Source organism: Hakea prostrata, chromosome 8 (assembly GCF_041222555.1).
Source record: "Hakea prostrata isolate BN-2017 chromosome 8, UWA_Hpros_2, whole genome shotgun sequence".
Classification (NCBI taxonomy): domain Eukaryota; kingdom Viridiplantae; phylum Streptophyta; class Magnoliopsida; order Proteales; family Proteaceae; genus Hakea; species Hakea prostrata.
In genome coordinates, this window is record NC_142607.1 from 51,933,099 (window position 1) to 51,954,835 (window position 21,737).

The 21,737-nt window shown below is 37.8% G+C and overlaps 2 protein-coding genes across 2 annotated transcripts; one reads left to right on the top strand and one right to left on the bottom strand.

Annotated features, from left to right (window-relative positions):
- Window positions 1-3,492: 3,492 nt before the first annotated feature.
- On the bottom strand, window positions 3,493-11,682 carry IREG3 (iron-regulated protein 3). The gene is made up of 13 exons (XM_089165770.1): window positions 11,210-11,682; window positions 10,442-10,655; window positions 10,279-10,342; window positions 7,038-7,162; window positions 6,862-6,951; window positions 6,593-6,769; window positions 6,421-6,495; window positions 6,115-6,216; window positions 5,877-5,994; window positions 5,641-5,778; window positions 5,112-5,218; window positions 4,892-5,005; window positions 3,493-4,138 (listed from the first exon to the last, which is right to left on the bottom strand). Exons 1-13 carry the CDS (start codon window positions 11,356-11,358, stop codon window positions 3,845-3,847), a joined length of 1,767 nt encoding a protein of 588 aa, XP_089021896.1. The 5' UTR covers window positions 11,359-11,682; the 3' UTR covers window positions 3,493-3,844.
- Window positions 11,683-15,207: 3,525 nt separating this feature from the next.
- LOC149008518 (ARM repeat superfamily protein) lies at window positions 15,208-21,446 on the top strand. The gene is made up of 8 exons (XM_089166788.1): window positions 15,208-15,376; window positions 15,635-15,818; window positions 16,619-16,756; window positions 16,850-17,078; window positions 17,163-17,301; window positions 19,152-19,278; window positions 20,631-20,749; window positions 20,881-21,446. The coding sequence occupies exons 2-8, from the start codon at window positions 15,662-15,664 to the stop codon at window positions 20,911-20,913; spliced, it is 942 nt and encodes a 313-aa protein (XP_089022914.1). The 5' UTR covers window positions 15,208-15,376; window positions 15,635-15,661; the 3' UTR covers window positions 20,914-21,446.
- The last annotated feature ends 291 nt before the right edge of the window (window positions 21,447-21,737 follow it).

Consider the following 21,737-nt stretch of genomic DNA (forward strand, 5'->3'; position numbering starts at 1 on the left):
GGCATAGAATGACCATTTTAGTCATTAACATAAAATGACCATTTTAGTCATTAACAATAGGATTTTGATATATACTTGATTAATATACAACTTATAAAATGAACCATTTTAAATACAACCCATATGCACTATAATGTAAGGTAAATATCTATACAATGTTAATCGATCCATTGTCTCAAGTCTTTCAATTAGAGCCCTCTGCTTCCACCAAAAACCTCGAAAAAATAGGTCATGCCCATCGCCTATCAAAATATGTTAACACAAGTTATCTTCTAAAATCGATACAAGATTTCAAATTATGCATGATAATATACGTCCTCAAATCTAATGGGGTCATTGAGACTTCTCTTTTCTCCCCTTCTTCTAGTATGTTTTAATAAATAAGAAGAAAGGGAAAATAGATGTGTGAAAAAAAAAAATTTGACCGTATTCTTACCATCTCTGCGTAAGAGACTGTCACTACTGAATGCCTATACCTATAAAACACATTTATAAGTACAAGGGCTTGAGGTGACTTTTGATTTCATCCATGGAGGTATACCCACTTTTTTTTTTCATGCTTTGTTTTAGTATTCACATTCAATGTACTTAGCTTGCTTTAAGGTAGGAACCCTAAAAGCAATTTCCTAACCAAACCTATTTTTCTTTGAATATCTTCCTTGGTTTGCTAGTTTGTTACCAGGAATTCTGGCTTTTTCCTGCAGTTGTTGAGTGGGACTCTGAAGTGAGGGTGGGGTTTCACCTTTTTTGGGAGAGAGAATTCCATGCATCCAAAGTTTTTACCATTTCTATTATCGTCATATGTAAAGAAACACTCCGTTTTCTCATTAGAATTACCGACCGTTGGTTACAAAGTCTTATCTGATATTTACTATTATGTTAGTCATCTTATTTATTTATTTTTTTTTTTATTTTTTATTTATAGTTCATTCGAGCTAACTTATGCGCATTTAGACGATATTCTTAGGGGCGCTTTATCTAATTAATCTAGGCAGACTTTGCCTCTGGTCTTTAGGAGATTTAAACTTTGACCTCATACATGAAAGCATAGTCTTTTGTTTATTCAAGGTTTTTCACCTATTCACAACATTACAACAGTCGTCAAATAAGAATCTCATTGCATGGAGACCTTCATGTTTTTTGATTAACGACCTAGATTTAGATTTCTTGAAATTCTATATGGAATATAGATGAGTTGGAGTCAATGAGTCTTGATCCTTTATCTGTCTAGCTAGGTAGAGGTATATGCTCTCTTTATATCTCTCTCCGTCACAAAATAAAAAGGTTTTTATGAGTGTGGATCATCTCCCTTGACGGGGAACACTCTGTGCTCCCCCGACAGCTTTACAACTACAAACTATGTAGGACCTACAAAATATAAAATAATAAAATATATTTTTTAAATTCATTACCTTAATTTTGTAAGCCCTCTATAAGTTGTCGGCTCCCTGTCAGGGGAGATGATCCAGACTCGATTTGTACGAGATCTATTGAGAGTCTAATATATGATTCATTTTATGAACATTCAAAACTAGACTTGTTTTTATTATATGATAGATAAATATAAGGGAAGCACAGACCTCTACCTTGACGAGTTAATGATTCAGACTTAGAATCAATAACATTATAGCCCACATAGGCATGAATTCTAAATTATGAGTAGAGCTCACCAAGATTTAAGTTCATATTCATTTTTTTTCAACATTCAAACTCTACTCAGGTGGTAGTGAAGCATAAAACAGAACACAAACATCTACTCTAACAAATAGAGGACCCATGCTTTGGGATCACAGAAGATGATCCAACTTAATTGGATATCCAATGGGGCCGGTTCATTGAACCGGAAAACCCGAACCCCGGTTGAGTGGGTTTAATAAATACAGAGAATACGGCGGTAGTGCATCGATTCCTGTGATTGACATCGTAACTTTGAAAGACATCTATCTATCGATGTATCTCTCCATCTTTCTTTCTTTCTTTCTTTCTTGCTTTCCATCAATCAACATTCCCAAAACCATAATGAAAGCTCTTCTCTCTCTTCTTTTCTCTGGCTTCTCTCTCTACCCCCACCATGAGCGGGTGGTGACCCCTGGCTCTACTGCTGCATGTCTCGTTTTCTCTCGATTGAAGCGACCAAAGATTTGACACTTGAAGACCACCACCATCTTCTCTTCCTCTTTTTTCCTCTCTCCTCCTCCTCCTCCTTTTCTTCTGCCCTCTTTCCTTCACTTCATTTCCAGATTGAAAGTTTTTCCAGCTTACTCACGTACACCTATCTCATCTCTCATCTGCTTCTCTGCCATCTGGAATCTTATTTTACATCTAACCTTTGATGATATGATATGATGAGTAGTGATTACATCACCTAACTCATCACCCTTTCAAATCAATCACAAATAAATGGACCTTGGGAAACAAACAAACTAACAAAAGCTACCCATCTGCTCTGCTGAATCGGTTGTAACTTGTAAGAGGTCACCGGTTTCTAAGCTAAATTTGGATGTCAAGTAAGAAAATAAATTCATTTATTGATGCAAACCCTCTTGGTTAGTTGGGTAGGCAAGAAATCTTTACCCAGAAACATGTACATGAACGACAAAACAACCATTCAAATGGGACAAAAGGTCCCAATTTGATGATGGTTAAGAGTGTTAGACCCTACATCTTCCTGCTCACATGTTTTAGTTAGAACTTAGCTAAGATTGAACTGATGAAAATGAACTGCGAACTGTAAAAGATGAACCCAGGTTGACCATGCTTGACCATACCATTTTGGATTAGACACAGGAAAATGAACTTTGATCTGTAAAACATGAACCCAGTTTGACCGTGCTGGACCATACCATATCGAATTTTGCAGAAGTCATTGTTCACCACAGCTACTCCATGTTGATGATGGCAGTGTTTTCTGGTGGTTGCCTGAAGAATATGTTGTTGGGCCCAGATCCAACCACTAGGTTCTGAATGTTGATCCATGAAGTGTGAAAGAGAAGACATCACAACGCCCAATAACAGTTGTGCATGTCTTGTTTTGTTTAACACCTCGTACCATAACCACAGAACTATAGCATTGATGGACAACATCTAAATAAGCTGAAAACAATTGAGGGAAGTCATTAGAATTGAGTTCAAAACACAAAGAGAAAAAATGGAAAGGACCAGTCACTCACACTTGAGTTTTTAGGTTAGGCACTAGTCTATATCTGATAATGCATTCTTAGAAAATGTTCCAGAACACTGTTTGACAGGTAAACTCGTCATTGAATCTTGATGTTCTAAAGAATGGATCTGGGTTCTTAACAGTAGTTCTTGACAGTCTTCAGGTGCTGCACAGATTCTCCAACAGGGCGTACAGATCTGTATTATTGGGTTCCTCACCAGTTATACCCGTTGTACCTAATTGTTCTCAAATCCACTAGTACATGGGGAGTCACAAGTGGTCTTACGCATTAAGCATCTTGCAAGATCAAGTTCTACCATTGCTTGGGCTAATATGACCAACCCTTGTCCATGAAACAGGCGTTCAATGAAATGCTTGAACATGGTAAAGTGAAGAATGCATTTTATTTGAACATGTTATCCAAACAATGTTTTCTCTTCTGAATTAATAATTACATTCCGAAAATGAGAACACATACCAAACTTACAGAGCATTTTCTGCTTGAAAAGTGGAAATGCCATGAGCCTCAAGATCCCCGTATACAGCCAATCAGCTTTGAAGAATTTGGATAAATATTTTCTACAGCATCGTATGGGTGTTGTGTTGGGGGGAAGGGGTGAGGATATTTGATCTTCCTACTGCTAATCACAGTGAAAAGGTAAACTAAGTGTAGTTACACAAAGATCAAAATTGAGGATCAAAGGAGAAAAGCCTTCTCTGTTCATCTGTTGGATTCAATAGCCATCGGCAAAACAGCCATGCTGCCCCAACCACTGATGATAAGGAGAGCATCGCTAGAAAACCAAAATGTGAAACATCATTTGCAATTATAGCTACTCCCAACATTACAAACTCTGCAAGGCTTGCCACTGAAATCTCTGTCGTCGCAATTAGGTTTGCCTTGGAAGTTGGGGTTCCAGTTTGAAGAATTTGAGCTCCGACAACATCGTATGACATATGACCCAATCTTGACAATACCTGCACCAGGAAAAACTGGACAGTTACGATTGGGAATTAAATCCACTCATGCTGTACAAGAGAACGGTGTGACGCTCATGAAATTGTACTTGGTTGACAATTCATTTTCTCAACCATGACATAAAAAAACTCCTAAGGAACTCGGTAGTTGTCAGAATTTCCATGAATCAAACTGAATAAAAGAGACACCAGACTTGAGAGACAGACATTAGAACTAGCTTTTATTTCCAATCCAATATCTAGAATCAATTCAAATACAAGCATACAAGAAAAAACTGAGGTTAAAATAAAATAGATGGAAGATTCTGTATTTGCAGTGCTTGTAACCAATGTAGAAGAATCCAAGGTATTGCGCATATCATAAAGATTATCAAGTCTATCCTCCCTTCGAATTATAAGTGCTACCAGCAGGAAATTTAGAAACTAATTCAATCAGCGGATCAGAATCTTTCAGAAAAGAAAATCAATATGGTTGGGAATATGGGCATTGACCCACCTTTCTTGCTTCAACACCTATCAACAGGATCTTGGTGAACCCTGTGCAGGCTGTGCTAGTCTAACCTCAAAAAACTTTCAGTTCAACTCCAAAGGTCCATAAATGGCTAAGACTTTCTTTAATGTTAAGGTAAAGACACTACACTATCTTTAGTTAAAGACAACTCCGAGTTAGCATGATAAATTCCTAAATCATACAACTACATCCCAAAGATCAAATTTTCCACTAGAACAGAAAAAGTTTCATGAGAGGCTTACAATAAAACACAGGAAGAAAAGTAGTGGCACTCTTTGGGAAAGAGAACCACTCCAGTATACAGCAACAGCTAGAGTGAGAAGTGAAGCCTGAAATACCAACCCAGCTGCTCCAGCCTGACACAAGAAGCCATATCAGGGAAATAATTGCAAATGAGGAAAGGAACTGAAAAAAAAAATGAAAATATTGAAAATAGGAATGTCTTTATAGAAAGATAGGGACCTTCAAAATGCCTAGCCGCTTGACCAGATTTGCTGAAATAAATGTTGCAGCAACACCCATGAAAGCACATAATCCACTAAATCCACCAATGATTGATGGATTTAAACCTGATAACAGCCAACTACAGGCTCAGAAATCAAATCATGAATCTTTCAGAGAAAAAGGAAGAAACAAGAAAGGAAATGCAGAAACATCAGGATAGGATTTCACAGCAGATCACAAGATGAATGGGGAAAACAGATTTTCCTGGATCTGACATACGCATGGGCATCAAATAAGACAATTTATAAACACCATCTTGCAGTTCTATTCTGGACCATAGGAAAACCATAGAACAAAGTCACTTGTAACTCTTACTAAGAAACTATTAATTAAACTCATTGAGTGGTATGAGCAAGATCGGGTGGACAAAGTCTTCCAGTTTCTTGCCTTCACACAAGAATCCAACATAACCAAGGCTTCCAATTTGGTTGTATGTTGAATTGAAGCTAGCCAGCAAAGTTGCACAGATCAGAAGTCAAGAAAGTACCTTGCTGTGTCAAGAATGCAGTCATTAATCCTCCAGGAGTAAGGACAACATTGAAACAGAGGAGCACATAAGCCAAACTTGCAGGAAGAACAGGCTGCTGTTTGTACTCTGTCCACCCCTTCTTGATTGCATCCATACCTATCTCCACAGAGTACACAAAAGATCAGCATCAGAAATAAAATGACAAAATCAACTGCCGCTAAGTTAAATTATGAAAGCAATGTGACAAATTCCACCTATATTTCCCACATCAGACAAGGATTCCCCAGTGAAAGATTTCCCACAAGTTTGAGGGCATTTATAGCGATCAAGAACACCAGTAGAGAGCTTATTAGTTAGCCACATGAGAAGAATCTGCAAGGTGAAATATAAATAAGCAAAATTGGAAAAAATATTTACCACAAAAGGCAATATAAATTTATAATCCATAATCCAACCAAATGATGCAGAATGGATGAAATTGAAAGAAATTACCACAACAGGCAGTGCACATATCATTATGCCAGCAGAAAGCTTCAAGCAGGTAACGGTGTCATACTTAGAAAGAAGCAAACCAAACAGTGATGCACCAACTATCTGCGGCCAGTAAGGGAGCAGAAGTAAAACAAAACTGTATTATATTGGAAACCCTACACAAGGAAAACCAATCGCTGATATTCTAAATCTATTTCATACATAGTCAAATAACAGAAGATAAAAGAAATAAAATAATATTTTAGGTATCATTAGACCCTCGAGGAAGTCCTCAAATTTTAAATAATCATGGAAAGCACTAAGCACCTCACAGAGGAGATCAATTCGACTGATAATAGCATTTGCTCGAGCAAGTGCAATAGGCCTATTTGTGCCTGCTAACTATATGCCACAGAAAAACTTATGTCAGAAGGAAATAAACAACACAAGTAAAGACCACTCCTACATAATGTAATAACACAGCATGCAATTGCTTTACCAGCACAACCCAATCACGCTCCATGGCAACCCCCAAGGCCAAGCCAGACAGCCTCTCAACAGCTCCAGCTAACACTAGCATGACAAACCAAGGTTGTAGAAGCACAGACGAAGCTGATGAGGGAGGAATACTATGAGCTTGTATTATCATTGCTACAGATACCAACTGAGCAGCTGCCTGACAGATATGGAAATATCAGAAATTAAATGTATGAGTTTTCAACTGGGATTCCCATGGTAAAGTACTCTTTTATATAATTGAAGTGTTACCTGGATGGAACTCAAAAAGTTATATGTTGGCACTCTAGGATATCGATCCATAAGATTTCCAACCATAGGCCCCCCAATAAAAATTGCAAGCTGTTTAAGATAGAACTCGTTAGGATTTGATTTCCTTTTGTTGCAACGGGTACATGTTAATTCATACATATTTCTAACATGTATACCTTAGTGAAAAACCCCACAACAGCCACAGGTAGAAGGCTTGGATGAAGCAATGCAACAGCAGCAGGCCAAGCAAAATTCCAGAGCTGCTCCACCAAATTACCAGCTAAGCAACTGGCATACAATGCTTCAGGGAAAAAAATCCAAGTCAGAGACCAGTCTATGTGACTCTAAGTGCCAGACAACCACATTACTGTAGTGTCAAGCAGGGAGAAACATGCATGTCACTTTAATGAAGCAATGAATATCTAATGATAACCAGACACAATAACAGAAAAAGGAATCCCAGAGAGGAAAAAGGGTCAGCAGCTATTTATCATGCAATAACGACTACTTTTGATAGGTGTGCTTCACAAAGGCATGAGACATGGTATACGTATTGTAGCCATCTAATACTACAAAACAGATGAAAATGGGAAAGGAGAAAGGGAAGTGGCAGAGCTCTTATTTGGAGGTACAAATACTGGCATGCTAATCAAATATGGTAAAAGACTAGAAGCAGCAATTTTATTAAGAAAAAGAATTATGATCAAGTGTGCTAGGATGAAGACTATTACTCAGCCTAGTCTAGCCTTCCTTATTTGACCGTTGCAATCCTGAATGCTCCCTATAAGTAAGAAAGGCCAGTATCAATTTTGAAAAACCAAATCATTCTCTGACAAAGCTCTTTTCAACTTGGTTTCGGAACCCAATACTAAGATTTTTTTTCCACCACTAGAAGGTTCAACCACCAACTGCAGCAAAGGTTTCGGCCTTCCTCACTTAGCCAACCATGGTCGATTCAACATGATATGAAGCATGCCATGCGAACTGCCAGTTACCATTACTTACCACAGCCAACCTCCACCATGCAGACCAGCATCCTGCAGATCCACATGGCTGCAGCCCTTGCCTATCCCTGCCTTACCTCTTCATGTCCACTTGGGCCATGTATCCTCCACCACGCACCCTCGCCCCTGCAACCTCCACCTAGAACCTGGCAACCCGAATAGCCCCTGGGATCCAGCACCTCTGCCCAAGACCCTACAATCCCAAGTGACAATACCAGTCCAGTTAAGGCCCTTACCTTGCCCTTGCCTTCTTAGCTTAGGCCCCAACCTGTCTAGCTAGCCCCTACATCCCCTACCATGGCACTCTGCCAGTTCCATCTGACTTTTCCAGCCAATGTCACCCAGTGCTTGGCTATCATATGTGCTTATGATAAGACAAACCTAGACCTATCTATCTTTTGTGCCTTTCTGAAAGCAGACCATTTCTTGTCTGTGTTGGTACACCAATTCTGACAAAAATTAGGTATCGTGGCACCTCCCTAGGGAGAGTCAGGATGTAATGGGGAGCTGTCTTGAGATTTGTGGGCATAACCCATCCCTTTAGACAGGTCTAATAAAGTCGGATGGCGCCAATTATCTTACATGGTAAAGGGCATGTTGATTAATATTTGTTGCAATCATTTTTTGGGGTACCTAGCAAGCAACACCCATGGCAACCAAGGCCTCTTCATAGAATACGTAGTTAGCATTTAGCAAATGTAGAACTGGTCATGCCTTTATTTATATTATTTATTTATTTATTTTTGCAGATTCTATTGAACCTGCAATCAGTCCCTGATTTGTCTTCTAAGCTTTGCAAAGAAATATGGGGAGTAGTTCGACAGACAAATGCAATCTAACAATTATCCACAAATCTATGATCTTCATTGCCAAGTTCATGAAACCATGGTGAGAGATCTCACGAGACCTCAGCTATCTTGCTTTTTTGCTTAACAGAGATGAGCTGGGATTCGAGTTCTGCGAAATGGGATATCTCGCCCCATATCTCACTGAAACTCTTAATTTTTGCCAATTTTTTGTGGATTTCAGCTGGATTTTCACTTGCAACTACTCTGAGCACATCAACAACACCAAAGAAAGATCAATTATTCTTTGCTTATGAACTTATGAATTAACGACTTATATAGAACTTCTAATGGTTGTATAATTTTATTATTATATTCTCAAGAGTCGAGATTGTGATACTCATATGGTCATATAGATGGAATTTTGATGACATTTAAGTTATTTGATGTATTTGATACACTTGTTTTTCATTTATATGCCTTAAAGGTTCTATATTACATGTTCTATAACCTGACATTCCCCAATCCTACAGCATTTCGATTTCACACTATGTCTAGACTTAGAAATCATACTTAAAGTTGTTTTCTTACAAATCCAAGGCCACCAGTGTGTTTAAAAGGGGCCTTAAATAGGCTAAGGCCAAGTTTCAGCCCAACCAGGACCCTAAAACCCACCGAGATGGGCCACCGAGTTGATGCCAAAAAAATCACACATCTCAACTGGGATCTTGCCATCTCGGTCAAGATCTCGCTCAAGAGCAAGATCTTCTACCATGCATGAAACTACTCGAAAGAACATGTCTCTTACTACTTGTTACTCTGCCCTTAATACTATTTGCCAACAATTGGATATTTATCATTCTATTATCATGGGCTGTATTGCTGATGCAAGCACATTTTAGCATGAGAGCAAGATGGAATGGGTCTATGATTTTTCTCACTTTCCTTTATGTATACAGAATGAACAACCTCCATAGATGACCAATTGTCTAGCTCCAGATTCTATACCTTCCTAGATATAAATAAGAAAGTCATAAAGAAGCCAACTCATCCTCTCAATCTTCTTTTCCTAACTAGTTCTCTACTAAAAGATCCGACAGGCAAGAACGTCTATTAGTATTTGCTAAATGTGCAAATGACTGAGGGAGCATTAAACAAGCGTAGTGATTGTCTTAACTCAAAAGAGGGGATAAAAAATGATATTGTGCTCCTGACCTAATCTGAATGACAGTAGAGTGAAAAAATAATCAAACCAAGTTGAAGCTTTCCAAAGAGATATCTCATTTGGCACCCCATTAAATGAGCCTTAACCTCCTTTGAATGTGCATCCAAATGTTTAGAAATCCCACCTTTCTTTTTCTAAGAAGCAGTTCAAGTTGAATAGCATATGAGTCATCGCTTGGCACTTCATTTAAATTAGATCATGGGTCTCAAGCCAATCACATTTAGTTAGGATAAGACCGAGTTGTTTCAGTGCTGTAGATTACAGGTGCCAATTATACAAATTGCATAGCCATTCTTGTCAAAATATTTCTTCATGATGATTTTGGCAACATATGCAAATATGATCAAAACACATAAACTGGGATTTTGAAATTGATAAATGCTGAATAAGGAATATCTCTTACCATATAATCCTTCTGGGTGAGCTGGAGTGGCAGCCAAAGTGTTTTGCTCCTCCTGAGATAAAACCTGGAAGAACGATACAAATACAAGAGTCCAGGGGATAAATACAGTATACTAATTGACGGATAATAAAAACAGATATTGGTTGATGATGAAGGGGCATACTGGTAATGTTGTCAACAGCTCATTCAAATATGTTTCTTCAGCCAGTAAATTCAATGGTTCAGTCTCAATAATCTCTGGTTTGAGATGAACAACAGGAACCGAACCCCCAGTTGGAACAGACGAAAATTCATCTTGCACCACTTCCTCTGTGGCAACGCTGTTGAGATGTAAGTCGGCATTTGTAATGGAACACCTTGAAGTAATACAATTCAGCCTGGAGCACAAGAGTATGGTTTTCAACTATTCAAATTTACAATATATGCAAAGCCCCATAAATATGGCAGGGATTATGACCCTAAAACTGCTAAGTTTCAAGTCCGGAAGATAATTCGAGCACATTTACTAAATCTGTTTGCCTGTAGAAGAGTACCGCTTTCAACTATACAAATTTACAAATATGTGCAAAGCCACATAAATATGGCAGGGATTATGACCCTGAAACTGCTAACTTTCAAATCCGGAAGATAATTCGAGCACATTAACCAAATCTGTTTGCCTGTAGGGAACTCCAAGCCAGCACCATTTTATTAAGATTGGAAATCCCATGCGATTATGCGAACTCACTATCATGTTAACTCCAGGAATACTAATACAACCAATATGCTTTCAGTGCAGCAATATGTTTTCAGTATCTGTAAGGATGAACTTAAAATTCTAGCTTCTCCAAGCAATTGATTCACCAAAAATTACTGGTATACAATAGATAAATTGCTGCTCAATCCAATAAGTGAATGTCAAAGTACGGGAGGAAGAGCAAGGAGCACAAACCTGGGGAAAGAAGCCGCAGAACGACTCAACCATCGACTTGGGGAGACGCGACGGCGAATTCGAGGACAAGGTAAGGGTGAAGAAGACTGTTGAATAAAAACGGCGATAGAAGACGAAGATGGTGAGTTAGAAAAGATAACCAACCCCATGGATGCTTCAAGTACCTAGGCTTGAAGGTCCAGTTGCGTTCGTCTTTCCAACTCATGCAGACTTGCAGAAGGAATTTGGCAAGAAAGCTGTAGAACAGCTTAACAAAGTTAATAATTGAAGATTCTGAGATTCCAAGGTAGAGGTGATGGACGTTAGGGTTTATAAGTCATGGAGTCTGAGACTGAGATTCCGGTGACGCTGGTGCAATCCGGTTGGTTTTGCCCTCTCTTATCCGGTAAGATTTTCTAGCTTCTCAACTCTTATCTCTTCTTCTCTTCTACTTCTAGCTTCTGAGTCTCAGGTTTCGGGTCGTATCGAGTTAAAATTGCCGAACCGCTTTTGACTTCTGGTGCCGCAAATAAAAATCCGTGGGTTGGAAATTTGGAATTGGGAACCGAGAAGTGAGAACGCCTTTGTGGGTCCCACTGAGATATGATGCCGTCTGATTGGAATACGATTTCTGAAGTAGAGAGGGACAAATAAAAAGTGAGAACACAAATTAGGGAAAATTACATGATTAGCCATAGTTGGATTTACATTTACAAAACTAACCAATTGATGTTTTAATTTACAAAAGTAAACAAATTTGAGTTTTGATTTACAAAATAGTTAAATAGCGATTTTTCCATGTCTATTTATAATTTTACCCTGTTGATCAACCACCACCACCTTCGCCCCATATCATCCACAATCATTTGTCTGCTGAAGTGTTTTCATTTGTTGCCACATCTTTCCCCTTCCTTCTCTTTGCTGGCTTCCATTGCATGCAACTTATTATCCGCGAGTGCATTTTTCTTCGATAATGAAAAATAGAAAGAAGAAAAGGAGACTAAGAAAGTAAATACTCAGAGAACCTGTTTGTAGCAAGTCAACATTCATAACTAGGAAACTTGTCTATTAATTTTTCACCTCAATGAACCAAACAAGCTATACTTTGAGATTTCATGAAAACGTTTATTTTTTCAAAATTTTTCTCATTGTATATTTATTCCAAAAATAAACATTGCTTTAGGGATTTTGTTTTTCTTTTTTATTGTGTAAATGCACTTTTTACACGAGATTAAAGTTTTATATATGCCATCAGCAATAGTTGGACTCCCAACCTCTTCACTAAAATGTGCTAGTTTTACCAATAGAGCAACCTTACGCTAGCCAGTTTAGGACTTCTGGTAAAGAAGCTCAGAGAAATTCAACGACCTAAGAGAGGTGTTTGTGATGTGTTTCGGTTGAGCTTATATTAAATGAACGGAGTGATGGATTGGCATTGGGGATTGCTGATGAGCACATATATGTGTGAAATCTTAGGGCATAAAGCATGCATTTTATAAACTTAGAGTGGAGTTACTTTGAGTTTTATGTTGTTTTTGCAGATTTTTGAACTTTTCAAGATTTAAGCAAATATTTGGAGTTTTGGGCTTGAATCATGCTTTTTACACATCAAGAAGTCCATTCAAATTCTCAAATGCGAAAATGGACTTGATCTGGAGCATGATGGGCTAGAGATGTGTGATTATGGGCCAACTCCGAAATATTGAAGAGATAAAGAAGGCAAATCTGATCTACGGCTGAGATTTTAAATCAAATCTACAAAGATATTATTGAGAGAGTTCAAATGGAAAAGAGTCCTTGCATACCTCAACATCTTATTTCCTATCTTGTATTTAATTAAAGAAAGAAAAAGAGGAAAAAAGAATTATATTCAAAAAGAAAAAGAGGAAAAATCCCGTTTTTGAATGCCTCTGTTCAGTTTCGATCAAACCCTTCATCGAACGGTCATCCGATGTCCGATCGTGCTGATTTTTGGAGAAGAGTTTCACGACTACTTAAACCTCAAATCCAACGGTGGAATTATGCATCTGATCTCTCTAAGTCGGCGCGATTACTACGTCAAAACCCTAATTGGCTGAGTCAGATAGAAACCCTGAGAAATAATGCTTCTACTAAGCTCTAAGAACATTTTCTCCTTTGATGGAATATGATCTCCTTTTATAGAGTTTATTTAGGTTTTCTCTAGTTTTCTTTGCTTGCAGTTGTGAGATTTTAAATTTATAGATTCAATGTTTAGATTTAATTTTTATGTAATGCAATTCAAGTTCAAGTTTCAAGTTTTAGATCGCCTGGGTTAGCAATTGCAGATTTAGATCATTCTAGATCTAGATCGGTTGTTAGGGTTGGTTGAGATTCGAATCATTTGTTCAATTCGCAAGTAAGTAATTTTTTTATTAATCTCTCTCCTCCTCCATTCCCGCTCTATCTACTCCTCCATATTCTAATTTATGATTTACTTTGGATTATTTATTGTTCTCCTTCCCAGATCCTGATCAGAGATGCAGACGGCCTCTCTTTGGTTAAGGCTCTTCCTTTAATTGCTTTGTTTATGCTTTGTATTTACACGCCATTCATTCATCATCCGGACCACATAACGGAGCAAGCCTAGAGGCCGCGGGACGGGTGGTGTTGATGATTTTAGTTACTTTTTTTATGCTTTGTTTATTGCTTGTTATTTACTGCCTATTCATTCATCATCTCGGACCACATAATCGGAGCAAGCAGGGTGCGGTGAGGGTGGTGGATCGATTAGCATCTTCTTATGCTTTGTTTATTGCTTGTTATTACCGTATTTACTGCATTCATTCAATCTCGGACACATAACGGAGAAGCCAGGGCGCAGGGAGGGTGGTGTGATCGATTAGCTACCTTTTATGCTTGTTTATTTTTGTTTATGCTTATAATTGTTGATTCCGCTTTAATTTATGCATTGATGTGTTTAATTTATTTTTGTTTTAATTTAATTGCATTAGACATATAGATTAGGATCGTTAGTTTAGTTAATTAATTAACAAAAATTGAATCATTCCACTCTCGCATACTATTAAGAAGTTAATTCTAAGTAGCAATCTCCCGAGATCGACGTAGCACAGAAGATAGTGGTAAGTATTCCGCAGGGGGAAGTTCCACCCAACGGCGCAAAAACTTGTTTGTGAAATTAAAAGTAACAAAGCGACGGTATCAGTAGCAACAGGTGGATCTCAAGGAGATATGCCACAGAATTGAACTTAATAGTAATGCGAGAGTGGAATGATTGTAGTGGATCTCAAGGAGATATGCCACTTAGAATTGAACTTTAATAGTAATGCGAGAGTGGAATGATTCAATTTTTGTTAACTAATAACTAAACAAACGATCATAATCTATATGTCAATGCAATCGAATTGAAACGAAAAATAAATTAAACACAATCAATGTATAAATAAAAGACAGAAAAAAAAAATGCGAACAATAACAAAGTAATAAACAAAGCAATAAACAAATAAATAAACAAAGCAATAAAAGGAAAATGAAATAGTTAAAATGGATGAAACACCGCACCGAAGGAGGCACACGAGGCTGCCTATGTGGTCCGAGATAATGAATGAATAGGCAGAAAGTAAATAACAAAGCAATAAACAAAGCAATAAAAAGAAAAGGAAATAGCTAAAATGCAGATGCAACATGTGTTTTAACATTACATCAAATTGTTGAAATCCATTTATAAGTCACATTAAAGAGTTGTGATTAAATTTAAAAAAAAATGACGTGACTTATAAATGGACTTCAACCTTTTGATGTGATGTTGGGACACATGTCACACATCTATAAGGAAATAGATAGTCAATTTTCATTCAACCAACGGTGCCATATGAAATAACTTTTACTGAAGATTAATGGTAAAATTTTCATTAAAAAAAAAAAATGTTTAAGGGTAAAATGGTCTGATCACGATCGTTACCTTAGGCACAGTTGTACCGGCCGATACTGTTACCCAAATTCCAGTCCGAAATGATAGATTCCACGGACCGGTGTCCCTTGTTCGAAAATCCTAGCGGCCGCGCGTGGAACCCCAACACTTCTGCGCGTGAAACCCCAGCGTCTTCTCCTCACTCTCGGGTTCCCTCATTTTCCTCTTGCTCTTAATTTCTCTTGTGCAGTTCTCCCTTCTTCTCGTTTGGTCGACGGAACAATCATCTTCGGTTTCAGGTAAATTTCGCAGCTCTTTAATTATCTCGTTGACGCAATTGTTAATTGTACCTGTCAAGGTTCTTGCTGCCAGATATGATCGCTTTTCTTTCCTTCATTTGATTACAAGTTCTCTGTACTATTGTGGTTGAACTGATGATCAATTGTGAAGGCAGAATGCTCAACTTTGATTTCATCTACTTGATTCAATATTTTTCTTTTTTCAAATGATGATACCTATCTCTGCCTTAACTTATCTGCATTGTAAATGTATGACAGTTCTAGGTTTCTGTCTCTACGAAAGCAATGGCTTTGGGGGGTTGCTTTGATGTCTCCCCGGAGACGGAGAAGTTCCTTTGTGAGCGATTGTTGGATCAAAACCAACCGATATCGGAGCGTTTCAGAGCTCTTTTCTCACTTCGCAACCTTCGAGGTCCTGGTCCACGGGAGGCCCTTATCTGGGGTAAGTTTATTAATTTTTTTTTTTAAATGGATTTCAGGTCTACAACTTGTATTTAGTTGCTTTTATTTGAATTCAAAATTTTTGCTTCAATTGGTGAATTGCTTTCCCCCGTCGTTTCAATGTTATTTTTCTTTAGTGTGAATAATTAATAGAACCTAGAGTTGTCATCCTTCTGAGTAGAATTATCAGTTTTTTAGGTTGCATTTTTTGAATTGTGAAATGAAATACAATCTCCTTAGGGTTTCTTTTTAAAGTTATTTCTCTATATATTTTTTAAATTTTCAAAGAAGGCCCTGTTTTGGGATGCCAATGAGAAGAATAAGTTCATGAAATGTCTCTTGGCATCGAATATCTGCTACATGGCAGCTCCAATGGGGCTCAAATATTATGATCAGAATTACACCAACGACCTCTGCCTGCATGTCAAGCTGCAGCTCAGTTCATGAGGTCAGGTGTAACATAACCTGTTAAAAGAATCAAGGACTTCAAGGATCATGGAATTGACTGTGAGGATTCATGGACCTACATAGGTAATTTACAACTGTGTGAGAGAGTAATTGATTCAACTTGAATGCAACATTGACATACAACAGAATACCCAACAGTATCTAGGAAGTAGGGTATTTGTTGTCAAGTTCGATTTTGGAAGATCACCCATCTGGTGATCCACTGTTTTTCAGCAATGAAATTTCAGTTTTAAAAGCAAGTTCTAACAAAGATCTGAGGAACAGAGTGGACCGTGTTTCTATTCACTTGGTACTTGTTTTTAAGTTGTTGATTCATAATTCTTGGGCTTACAGCAACTCGGGATCCTTCAAATCTGCTTGCACATGAGGCAGCATTTGCGCTAGGTCAAATGCAAGATGTTGATGCTGTACCTGCTTTAGAAGCTGTTCTTGAGGATCTCTCATTACATCCAATTGTTCGTCATGAGGCAAGTATAGAACTTTTTCCTGAATGAGGATTTACTGGGAATTTTCTTTCTAGTGATGTTTTTTCTTCCCTTGTGGATATGATACTTTAATAGGCAGCAGAAGCTCTTGCTGCAATTGGGCTGGAGAGTAATATTCCTCTGTTAAAGAAGAGCTTGGTGTCTGATCCTGCAAAGGAGGTGCAAGAAACATGTGAGCTAGCTCTCAAACGAATTGAAGAGCAGAAGAATACCGATAATATTGATGAGACACCAGCAGCTTCTACACCTTTTCTCTCTGTTGATCCTGCCAAGGCTGCACCTTGTAGTTCTTCTGTTGATCAACTTAGGTTTGTACATATACAATTAATTTTTCTTCTATTGCTTAGCCGGTAATAGTTTAGTGGTTAATAGTTCATGTTATATTTGTTCAGGGAAGTTCTTCTGAATGAAGAAAAAGACATGTATGAGCGATATGCAGCTCTTTTTGCCCTTCGAAATCATGGAGGAGATGAAGCAGTAAGTGCTATAGTAGATTCTTTGTCAGCTAAAAGTGCTCTCTTGCGGCATGAGGTATTTCAAACTTCTTTAAGTTCCAGTTTTAGATTTGCCTGTTCTCTCTTCCATTACATTTTGATGGCCTTTATATGCAGTATGGAAATATAGTTCTTTAAGCTTACAATAAAACCGGTCTTTTGTATGTCATCAATGCCATTGAAAGTGAAATTGCACAGTAAGACAGAAAATGAAGAGAAATCAAGTGCGAAATGAAGAGCCAAGTACAAAATAACAAGGTTCAAAGAGGACCACTTTACTCTAGCTCTCTTGGGGGTTCTCTCAAGTAAATACTAACCCTAAATTGACAGAAATGGCTAATTTGATCTGCCTGAAATACCCTTGTTGTAGCAGGTTCTGTTATTGGCTTCTAGTTGGCCTTCTACCAATCTAGAATTTACTAAGAAAGTCTGAATTCAAGATGTCATCACAGAGAGTCGTATACTTCCTTTTAACTGTTGGAATGCTGTAGTTGGACCTTCTCTATCTTTTGCACTTCTCTGATGTGTTAGCAACTTCTTCCTCAGTATAGACCACTTCAAATGGTGTCATCTGTGTAGACTAGCATTTTGGGCTATTTTAGGCAAACACTGCTTGAGATGATATGAAATTTCATTGCTTCTGATGATCATTTGAAAGGAAACCTAGAAGATTTCCAAGAGGGAAATTAGCCACTTCAGTCTGTCTATCAGTTCGTGGATGGTAGACAGTGGACAATTAGAGTGGAATGCTTATGAGTTATGAGTTGCCATAAAGTACATAAAAGAATGACTTATCAATCTTGTGTTGTAATCTGATGTAATTGTCAATTTACCTTTTTTGGTGTACCATGAACATGATGCCCGCATGTTTAGTGTGTGCACAACAAGAACTAAATATTAGAATAACACAAAATAATAACTAAAAATTAGGAAGAGATATTTATATCTCAGGTTGATCAGATGCTTCTGAAATACAGGTGGAATGGCCCATCCTTGTATTTAGACTTTGTAGTGATCAAAGGATTTATGAGGTTAATTGCTGGGTACAGCCATACAGGACTGAAATGGTTGATCACAGAAACAGGGCAGGGTGATTGAATATAGTAATACCAAGGAAACTAGAGTTAACTGGTTTGAACTCTGAGTGCATGATAACAGGATTAACAGGATAATAGATATTAAAATCGAGAAAAGTAAGCAGTAACTAGAGACTGCCTGAGCTATACAAGTTGGTTGATATTGAATTTGGAACATTTTTCTGCAGGCTATGTAAGAACGCATACAGAATTGACCTGCCTGAGTTTTCTTCTCAATGGAACTAGAAAAGGGAAAACCAGAAGAGAACAACTGGAAAAAACCACTCAACTAGAGCCTGTGATCCCAACGGTTATGAGTGCAGCACTGATCTGATTGTATTGTTACAACTTACAAGCATCTATTGAACTCTATCTATGGAGCAGAGCTCCAGCCTACCCTGCTATGGAACAGAAGTAAACCTTTGCAATTAGTAAAGCAACGCCTGTATCTTAAAAATCAGAAAATATCCACTTTTCTAACAACATCCAGAGCTTTTGGAGTCAGTCTCAATCACGGTTTAGGTTTCTTTAAGAATTTTCCCTAAGAAACCTTGGCAAACTATTTTGGTTGGCTTTATTTACAAATAAAATAGTATAATGAAGATTACCTGTCACCTGAATTAGTTAAGCGTTGGTTTTGAACTATTTAGTTAAAATGACAGCCACTTGTGTGTAAAATTCCAAGCGCCTAACTGCTAGGAGGTTATATTTCAAACGTTCGACTGTTATGTTTCCTGATATGGTGATACCAGAGTCATTCTTTTTTGTTGGCCAACTTCGATCTTGATTTTTAGCTTTTGGTTCCTTGCAGGTTGCTTATGTCTTGGGCCAGCTTCAGGACAAAGTGGCAGCTTCTACACTGTCTCAGATACTTAAAAATGTTAATGAGCACCCAATGGTTAGACATGAAGCTGCTGAAGCACTTGGATCCATTGCAGGTATTGTTGATGTTTGGTAATATAATTTCTCTGCTGATTGATTCTTCTTTTCTATTGCATGGACTATTCATTAGAGAAGTTCAGTCTAGTTACAGTTATGTTCGTTGCAGATGCCATATATTGATTTAGTTCTTCTGAATTTTATTTGATGGAAGGTCATGCTTTGTGCATTGTTCAAGTTCTCACTTGTTGAATGCTTGGTGACATGTTCAAGTCCTAGAAACAGCTCAGGGTAGGGCTTGTGTGTCTCCCTAGACCTTGCCAGACGTGGGAGGCTGGCTTATGCATTGGGTACAGCCTTTATCTAAATTTTATTAACCAATTTTTGTGAACCCATGGTGTCAAGTGTTCTGTGTGCAGTTGGTCTGAAAAATGATTTGAGAATCTCATTTTGTTTTGCTGAAATAAGATTCATGTAATATTGTAACTATTAGAAAAAGCACAATATCACCCACCTAATCTTTGTTTTAATGGATTCACTTTTAATCGTGGATACTACAGTGTCCACTGTACACTATCCTCCAAGTCAAGCTTGCCTTGAAGAAGACATTATCAATATCACTAAGGTGTACACTATCCACTGTACACCATAAGTGAGAGAAGTACAGAATATCTTTTTCTAGCTCTCTACTACAGGAAACTATAGTAGAACATGATATGAGTCAGGTGAGAGTACTTTCTCATGAGGACTCCAATCATAGTGGTGGCAAAATCCGGCACTGTTTGGGTAGTAGTTTGAATCCATGTTTGGATAATCTGGTGATTTCCTCAAGAGAACACTAAGTAAAAGAAATTCCCATATGGTCAAAAAATAATACAATTTAATTCAATTGCTTTTTCTTGGTGTCAATTGTGATTGATATGAGACTAGGATTGTAGTAAGATAAATTGGTATTTACTGATAGATTAAAAATGATAAATCTGTATTTCCTTCATTGGAGGAGATACTTTTAGCTTTGAGTATATTGGTGGTTAATACGATCAGAAGAGAAATGTGATCCTGTTTCATGAGAAGCCTTGTCTTGTTCTTCTAATTGGAGAAGCTGATATAGTTGTAATGATGTAGAATATTGATATATTGGAAGTGTAGCTGCCACCCTTGGAAGCAAGGTCTTTTTGATTCATCTTTGTTCTTGATTGTCAAGACATATTTCCTTTCATTGAACTCCGTCTTGACCAATCATATCCTTAGCGTAACTTAAGCCTTTAAGGCTGAACGGTTTCGATCCCCCCTAACAATGCTCAACACTCCCCCCCCCTCCCAAAACCAAAAGAAAAAATGGAAAACCTAACACATGCAATTATAATCCTCTTGTTTCACATTTTAATCTCTTTCATTGGTCATATGTTAGATAATACCAGTATAGCGCTTCTTGAGGAATTCACGAAAGATCCGGAGCCTATTGTTTCTCAGAGTTGTGAAGTTGCTCTAAGCATGCTAGAATTTGAAAGATCTGGCAAATCGTTCGAGGTAAGTGGCTTCATGCTAATCACCCCATCCAAGACCACTAATGTTGTACCCCAAATGGTTTTTGTTTATGAATTTCGTCTTCCGTCCTAAACATGTTTTTATAATTATTGACAAATCTTTGTTCTTTGCAGTATCTCTTCATGCAGACACCTCAAGTACAGTAGACCTATCCCCCACAGCAACTTTCTAATCTAAGCATCAATGACTGATTATTCTGGATCTTACGGATAGATTTTGCCTTAAATTTTTATTGTTCGATACAGGACTAGTCCAACCAGAAAGGCTTCATTGTACGATAATTTAACACTCTATTGAGAAAAAAGATAGTAAAGAAAAGAGTGAATTGTATTACTTATTTTGATAGTGTTACCATATGAGCTTTCCCAGTCAGTATTGGAACAAATTTAAACCGGCTTTGCTCTAAATTTAACACAGATTGAAGACGAGTCTCTGTCTAGCTTAAACTGTCTGTTGATCCTTAATATTGAAAAACCAAAAGCTGGGTACAGAGCAGTACAGAAGAAGACGTGGGTGAAGTGAAGGAATACTTCTTACCCATCTTCTAATGGAACAAAGCAACATTGCCCTATCATTAATACGTCTAAGAAGGAGATACTTATACAGATGCTAGATGGGTTTCTTATGAGAATTCAATTTTCAAAGTTGAGATTTTGAATATTTATTTTACAACCCGTCCTTTAATATTCTGAACCAAGTGGAGCGGAGAGCGCAATGCCTCCAAGTGGAGTTCTCTAGTTTTTCATCTTTGGATTTAGATCTCCTCCTTGTTCTAGGGTTTCGTTCATGCTTTCTTCTAGCCCTGAACGTCATTAGAGAACTTGGTCAGCGCGGGCGCCCCCCACAGCCCGGCGCTTCCGGTTATTCTTATTGGGGATCGGGGGCGGCCTGGGGGGGGGGAAAATGGGTGGGGACGTTATCTACAGTTATTGTAAACTTACAAGTTATTTACAGAGAAAAATTTCTATTA